Here is an 8,899-nt window from a genome sequence, read left to right on the forward strand (position 1 = left end):
AATTCACATGAATTATACCTTTCGTCGCACAATCTCTGTCGATGTCGAAGTCTCGATGTCAAAGTCGCCAATAAAAATCTGAAATGGCATCATCAATGTACGTTCTATCAAGCTCTAGTACACCTCAACACACATAGGAATCAATATTTCATTTCAATGCATTTCGACGGCATAACGGCGGATTCTCGATATACCGATCAACTCAAACAATAAGAATTTCAACGTATATCAACAAACCATAATCCTCAATTCATAACCAACATAATATACTCGTTAGCATCTCAAAATCTGCAGAAATCGGAATATGTATATGCTGGAAATTGAGAACAATCATATACGATATCATTTCTTCAATCCGTTTACGTTTCTACGATGTACAAAATCTAAAGAACATATATCTCTACTCAAATCATCATTCCTCCAACATATAGATTTCAAAACATGCTGGAAATGAACAATACTTACATCCCTTTGTAGCACTTGATGAGAGGAGCAATAATCTATGTTTGGATTGAAGTTGGGATGGTTAAATCTTGCACAAGCTAGCTTTGTAGATGAAAGAGCCTTCCCTTTTCTCTCACTCTCTCCCTCGATTCTTGACTGATGGAACTGCTGAAATGAAGACTCATCACAATTCTATATATATATATATATATGCCATGTGTCATCATAAGAAACAAAGGTGGCTTTCTCGCACAGGGCACCGCGGGTGCGCTTCTCCCGGACCGCGGGTGCGCTTAACTCTCGGCAACCCTATCAATATCCTAGCATCGCCGACCGCGGGTGCGGTCTGGTTTGCACCATGGGTGCGGTTGTACTACTGTAGCAGCACCGTGGGTGCGCTGCTTCTGGACCGCGGGTGCGGTGACCCTACTGTAAAAATGGCCAACTTTCTGCCTATCCACCGCGGGTGCGGTGATTCTCTAGGCGCGGGTGCAGGTCTCCCTATCTTCAAAACCTCTAACTTTCTGTCCACCTACCGTGGGTGCGGTAGAAAAGGAAGTACGGGGGCGGTGTCTCATCAATGCAATATTTCATAATCTCATTTAGTGCCTCTCATTACATGTCATGTATACTCATATCTTTCGAATATCACATCAATGAAGACTAATAAATCTCAAGCCTTACATTTCTCCCCCTCTTAGATCTGAGTTCGTCCTCGAACTCGCAAGTAATCAATTCAGACATATCAGAAGGAATGTATACAGAGTTTAATTCAGAAACTCGTCTCAATGAATCCATTCTGAAATCTTAATCTCATGACAAGTTTTGTCTTTCAGATAGTCTCTTTTATGCCCTGTCAACTCTACTGGACTTTCAATAATAAAATAGTCTTTATTCTGAAATATCTTTCTTGTACGGATCTGTGATTCTAAATTGGAATAATAATTCAAGAGCATAATATCATAATACCCTTTGAAATAACTCTGACCGAATCAATCTCACAATACTGGCTATACAACATCTGTATATACCAATCAACGGCTCATACCAAATCAATATCATTCGCTGATATCAAATCTGTTTATCCCAGTCAAGGATATATTAAATCTTCGGCCCCAAATACCAATCGTCATCATCCGACATTGGTGTATTAAGTCTGTCTGGTCTGAGCTATCTTTATTTTCTTCTGAATTAGCTACATTTTCTTTGTCATATCTCTGATCAATTTAGATTAAAGTTCATATGCCTTAAAGATATCATCTCTATATGAAAGAAATCTGTGGTACTCACTGTACAATATCTTATCTGTAACTATCTCATTACTCTTCTGATGGCTATTATCATACTATAATTCATAGGATGATAATATGTCATATTAACTAGTGCTAGCATCCAGCACTACAACTCCATAATTATCTTCTAATATCTGGATAGTACACTCTGGCTATCTGTCAGTCTGTGGATAATATTTGAATGGGTTCAAGGTATATTCTGCCACAATTACAAAATCAATCAAAATCACAATCTGATATAGTCTAGTTCTACATTCTGATCAATCTGACCATTTCTTTGACATCGATCTTTGTCATCTGGTCATGTTTGTACGTCATCTTCTGGACCGCGGGTGCGGTGACCCTACTATAAAAATGGCCAACTTTCTGCCTATCCACCGTGGGTGCGTTGCTTCTCTAGGCGCGGGTGCGGTCTCCCTATCTTCAAAAACTCTAACTTTCTGTCCACCTACCGCGGGTGCGGTAGAAAAGAAAGTACGGGGGCGGTGTCTCATCAATGCAATATTTCATAATCTCATTTAGTGCCTCTCATTACATGTCATGTATACTCATATCTTCCGAATATCACATCAATGAAGACTAATAAATCTCAAGCCTTACAGTAGATGTCGAGTGTACTTCTTTGTGGAGTTGGTTTTTAACTAACTTGTTAGAAGTAGTACCAGACGAGGATGAATTGGTGATAATTTCTGACAGGCACCAGGGGATCATTAATGCGGTTTCTACTGCCTATATAAATGCGCATCATGGTCATTGTACGTGGCATTTATCCCAAAACATGAAGACCTGATGCAAAAAGAAGGGTGCAACTGAAATGTTTTTGCACATTGCAAACATTTATAAAACTTTCGAGTTTGATATTGCATACAATGATTTAGGAATAGATATCCTGAGGCAGCGCAATATTTGGACGAGAGAGGCTCACTTGATAGATGGACTCGAGCGTATTGTCCGAAGACCCGTTATAATATTATGACGACAAACGGGGTTGAGTCGATCAATGCTAGACTACTTGAAGAAAGGAAGCTGCCAATCATTGCACTCTTAGATTTTTTGCAGAAACTGGCCTCATTTTGGTTTGCCCGATATCGCCACGCATCAATGGCAAGTAACACTAACTTGACCCCGACGATCAAGGGGATTCTTCGTAGCAGGTTCACAGATGCCCAAGGAATGCAAGTTTTTGAATTAGGACGTCTGGAGTTTGATGTTAGGAGTCGTGGACATTCGGTCATAGTGGACCTCGAATCAAAAAGATGCACATGTCGAGTTTTTGATATTGATAGAATCCCATGTGCTCATGCCATCGCAGCTAGTTGGTTAGCGAAGATTGAATTATATGATATGTGTTCAGAGTACTATTCTACAATGTCATGGTGCATGGCTTACTCAGAGACTGTGTATCCCGTTCCGGAAGAAAATGAATGGCCACGCAACATTAATTTTCTATTGGTGTTGCCTCCTTTGTTAGATAAGAGAGTTGGCAGAAGAAAACAAAACAGAATTCCTTCGATCGGTGAATTCCGCTAGAGATAGCTTGAGGGTTGACCAAAGTTTTATTTTTGGTCGACCATTAGCTTGATTGGTAGACCATAAGTTTTTTTTGGTCGACGTTCAAGCTCATGGTCGACCATTATTTTTCTTTGATCGACCATCAAGCTATCGGTCGACCATGAGGGTGATGGTCGGCCATGATTTTGATGGTCGACCATCAAGCTCATGGTCGACCATTAGCTTGATGGTCGACCATTAGCTAGATGGTCGACCATTAGTTTTGTTTTTTTTTAAAATAGATTTTAATAATTGTAGAAAATATGTAACATAATTGTAAAATTAGGATAGATGTGAGATTATGATTCCGTTATTCATATGTAAATTAAAACATGTAAGGTAGTGCAATTACAATTCATATTTTTTGTTGTGAGATCGTTGGCAGATCGTGACACATGTCAATTATTAAAATACTGATATTGTGTGTCACGCCCCGAGTCCGAAGCATCGGTGACATCCGGCATTGTTTAACAATTAAATGGAAAACAATAAAGCCTCGTATCAAATCAAACCAGCCTTTTTCATAAATAAAATATTGTCTTACAATGACAATGGAATAGAATACATCAGAGTTTCAAATAGCGGAAACGAAAGAAAAGTAAAATCTTGAGTTCTGATCTTGATTTCCGGTTCACCAACCCCAGAAAGCATCTTGTTCTTCCTCATCCAATTGCTCCTCATTTTTATCTGAAATTTGTAAGGGGTGATGATATGAAACTTTGTACGAACGAATAGCAAACACGATTAAAATCGAATCGCGCCCTCAATTCAATAACGAACAAAGAATCGCTGTTGTCCCGATCTTTTGAATCAAGTTTGAATGTGTGATATTCACCTCTAAATTATAAAAACATAACAATAAATATTCACGGATTAAACAATTGAGAAACAAACGAACCTTCAAGGAACTTGCCCCGGACAATCCGTATGATATCAATCGACAAACTCCACAAGAACAAATCTTGATAAGTTTTATTTTTGAATGAACACAAAGAAAAAGCTTTGAAAAGCTTGAGAGAAAAACTCTAAACTTTGATAAAATATCAATGATAATCTGAATTGGCCCCAAATTTCGTCCAACATATTTTAATAAAACAAAAGATATCAAAAATCTAGTCTCCAAAATAATTAAAACTCTAGAAAGGAAAATATTCTCGCGTAGCCGTCTCAGACACGGACCCCGTGTAGACCTCCGTGTAAGGGTCCGTGTACTCTCGGGAAAATCATCTTCAGCTGGAAACAAGGGGCACGGACCCCGTGTCCACCTCCTTGTACAGGTCCGTGTACACACGGCCTTCGCAAATGTCATAGGACACGGACCCCGTGTACTGGTCCGTGCTCGGGTCCGTGTAGACACTGGAATTCTTCATCCTCGGTTGTAAAGGGCACGGACCCCGTGTACAGGTCCGTGTACACGTCCGTGGAGTCTCGGCCGTCTCCAACAATGCTTGAATGATATTCCTTTGGCCTCCTGACGTACTCCCATGCATCACGACCCCTTCATGCTTGCTCATGACTCCCTGTAGTGCCTCCTTGAACTTCTTTAGGCGTCCCCTCGTGACTGGTCCCTCCGGCAACTGCAAAGGATCCCATGCCTTCCTTAGAGCTTGACCACCCGTGTTCGTATCATCCTCCCCTTCTTGAAAAGGATCTGTCCTCAAATCTTGTTCGTCACCTACATTAAACAACGACAAATCACTAACATTAAAAGTAGAACTTACGTTATACTCACCTGGTAGATCGAGTCTGTAGGCGTTGTCATTAATCCTTTCAAGGACTTGAAATGGTTCATCATCCCTAGGTAATAGCTTTGAACTTCTCTTCTCGGGGAACCTTTCCTTCCTCAAGTGTAGACACACCCAATCTCCCTTCTCAAATATCACCTTCTTCTTCCTTTTGTTGGCTTGCTTGGCATATTGCTCATTTCTCTTCTCAATGTTGGCCCTGACCTTTTCATGCAAGTTCCTAACAAATTCATTCTTCTTTTCCCATCCATGTTTAACCTTTGACTCATAGGTAAAGACATCAAATCCAACGGAGTCAAAGGATTAAAACCATAAACAATCTCAAATGGCGAAAAATTTGTAGTAGAATGCACACTGCGATTATAAGCAAACTCAACAAATGGCAAACAAATCTCCCAATTCTTTAAGTTCTTTTTAAAAATTACACGCAAAAGTGTTCCTAAAGTTCTATTGACAACTTCAGTTTGTCCATCTGTTTTAGAATGACAAGTAGTAGATAACAACAATTTTGTGCCAAGTTTAGACCATAAAGTCTTCCAAAAGTATCTCAAGAATTTAACACCGCGATCAGAAACAATAGTCCTAGGCATGCCATACAACCTAACGACTTCTCTAAAGAACAAATCCGCAATGTTTGAAGCATCATTGATTTTATGACAAGCTATAAAATGTGTCATCTTAGAGAATCTATCCACAACAACAAAAATAGAATCCCTCCCCTTCTTAGTCCTAGGCAACCCCAAAATAAAGTCCATAGAAATGTCAATCCAAAGCTCAACATCACATTTCATATGTGGCCAATAAAAATGCTCATGCATAGCGCCTAAAGTTTTAGCCACCCCATAGTGCCCCATTAAACCACCCCCATGTGCCTCCCTAACAAGTAATTCACGAATTGATGACTTGGGAATGCACAATTTATCTTCTCTAAACAAGAACCCATGATGCAAATAAAATTTGTCATGTGGACCATGCATACAAGTTTCAAATTCACTCTTAAAATCATCATCTAACACATATAACTCTTTTACATGTTCAAACCCCAAAATTTTTGACTCTAAGGTAGAGATTAATACGTACCTCCGTGATAGTGAGTCGGCCACCACATTTTCCTTACCTTGTTTGTATTTGATGATGTAGGGGAATGTTTCAATGAATGCCACCCACTTGGCATGCCGCTTGTTCAACTTCTGTTGGCCCTTAAGGTGCTTTAGAGACTCATGATCCGTGTGGATCACAAACTCCTTAGGCCTCAAATAGTGTTGCCACATCTCTAGAGTCCTCACAAGTGCATAGAGCTCTTTGTCATATGTTGGAAAGTTAAGCGCTGCTCCATTAAGCTTTTCACTAAAATATGCCATCGGCCGCCCTCCTTGCATCAACACTCCACCAATACCTACACCTGAAGCATCACATTCAATCTCAAAAGTATTAGCAAAGTCAGGTAAAACAAGTAAAGGAGCATTAATTAACTTTTGCTTAATAAGATGGAAAGACTTCTCTTGCTCCTCGCCCCATTGGAATGGAACATTTTTCTTGATCACCGCCGTCATTGGTGCTGCCAGTGTGCTAAAATCCTTTACAAACCTCCTATAGAAGCTTGCAAGACCATGAAAACTTCGAACTTGACCAACAGTAGTAGGCATTGGCCAATCTCGAATAGCACTTACCTTGTCTTCATCAACTTGTATACCCTGTGAACTTACCACAAAACCAAGAAAGACAAGTTTACTTGTACAAAAATCACATTTCTTTAAGTTAGCATACAAATTTTCAGCCCTTAGTGTGATTAGCACAAGTCTTAAGTGATTAACATGCTCTTCCAAATTTTTGCTATACACTAGGATATCATCAAATTAGACCACAACAAATTTCCCTATGTGTGCACGCAAAACATGGTTCATTAACCTCATAAAGGTGCTAGGAGCGTTAGTTAAGTCAAAAGGCATTACCATCCACTCGTATAACCCGTATTTGGTTTTAAAAGCAGTCTTCCACTCATCTCCTTCCCTCATCCTAATTTGGTGATAACCACATTTCAAGTCAATCTTGCTAAAAATACAAGCACCATGCAACTCATCTAACATATCATCTAGTCTAGGTATGGGATGCCTATACTTAATGGTTATTTTATTGATTGCCCTACAATCTACACACATACGCCATGAGTCATCTTTCTTAGGAACTAGTAAAACAGGTACAGCACAAGGAGACATGGACTCACGCACAAAACCCCTATCTAACAACTCACTTACCTGCCGTTGAAGCTCCTTGGTCTCCTCCGGATTGCTTCTATAAGCTGGACAATTTGGCAATGCACTTCCGTGTACCAAATCAATTTGGTGCTCAATCCCCCTCAATGGTGGTAGCCCTTGAGGTAGCTCCTCCGGGAATACATCTTCAAATTCCTGCAAGAGTGAAACAACAATGCTCGGAAAGAACCCGGCTATATCACTTGTGTTAAGGAGGATCTCCTTGTAAAGAATCAACACAAGTGGTTCATGTGTGTGCATCAATTGCTTCAACTCACTTTTTTGGGCCATATATGATTTCTTTTTGGCCTCTTTCCTCTCATTTTCTTTCCTCTCTTTTTTCTTTTGTATGGCTATCTCACCTTTTTTGTCACTCTTTTTTTTAGCCATTTCATTTTTATTTTCAAAAGCCATCTCACTTTTTAATTCACTCTTTTTTTCGGCCTCATCTCTCTTCTTTTTTTTCAATTGGTCCTCCAACACTTGCTTTGGGTACAAAGGGAGTAAAACAATGGATTCCTTCTTCAACACAAATGAATATCTATTCTTGAACCCATCATGAGTCACCTTTCTGTCGTATTGCCACGGTCTACCCAACAAGATATGACAAGCATGCATGGGTACTACATCACACAAGACCTCATCCACATACTTCCCAATAGAAAAAGGCACTAGCACTTGCTTTGTGACCTTCACTTCCGCACAATCATTCAACCATTGAAGCCTATATGGTTGAGGATGCTTCAATGTAGGTAAACCCAATTTTTCCACCATCTCAACACTTGTAATAGCCAAGCCTGGTGAACGGTATAGTTTAAGTTTTCGTATGTTTATGGATTATTTGGTTTAGATGTTAAGAGTTGTGATTATGGGTCGTAGTATTGTTGGTTATTATTGTTTTGTGGCATTGTTGATATTAGTTGATGGTAATTGTATTGTATCAGCGTTGCGATTCATTTTAGTTGCATAAGAGTTTGTTTTGGCCGAGACCAGACCGCACCCGTGGTAATTTGAGCAGCGCCCTAGTGGTCTTTATTACAGCATTTTTGGTGGATTGCCGAACAGACACCGCACCCGCGGTGTGATAGTTACCGCACCCGCGGTAAGTTTTGTACCGCACCCGCGGTCGTCAGTTTCAGAATTTTGGTTGTATTGCCGTAGGCACACCGCACCTGCGGTCGATGAATAGTAAAAGCGTGTTTTCGAGATTTTAATGATATAAGGCATAGATTTGTTCACTTTTCCTCATTCTTTTCCCCTCATTCTCGATTCTTCTCCTCAAATGAAGGCTAGGGTTCCATTTCCTTTCTCTCATTTCTTTGATTCAAGCATCTTGTTGGGTATTTGTAGTGGGATCAAGATTATTTTGGGTTCAAGGAGCTAAGGTAAGCTTATGGGTTTGTTTATTTCTTGATTATGGTGTTGGGAAAAATCATGGGTTTTGTGATTGTGTTGGTTTTATGGATTTATTGATATGGGTTTATGATTATTGAGTTGATAATGGTGCAATATATGGTTTATTGTTGTAGGAATTCAACCAAAGGTTTAGAACCAAGGTTCCAAGTGGTTGTAAGTTGAATTTCATTCCTTGTACTCACATGATAATATATGTATG

The 8,899-nt window shown here is 39.7% G+C and overlaps 1 protein-coding gene across 1 annotated transcript; it reads left to right on the top strand.

Annotated features, from left to right (window-relative positions):
• The first annotated feature begins 2,708 nt into the window (after positions 1-2,708).
• LOC142556928 (uncharacterized) lies at positions 2,709-3,266 on the top strand. The gene has a single exon (XM_075668415.1). The coding sequence runs from the start codon at positions 2,709-2,711 to the stop codon at positions 3,264-3,266; it is 558 nt and encodes a 185-aa protein (XP_075524530.1).
• The last annotated feature ends 5,633 nt before the right edge of the window (positions 3,267-8,899 follow it).

This window comes from Primulina tabacum, chromosome 9 (assembly GCF_025594145.1).
Source record: "Primulina tabacum isolate GXHZ01 chromosome 9, ASM2559414v2, whole genome shotgun sequence".
Lineage (NCBI taxonomy): Eukaryota > Viridiplantae > Streptophyta > Magnoliopsida > Lamiales > Gesneriaceae > Primulina > Primulina tabacum.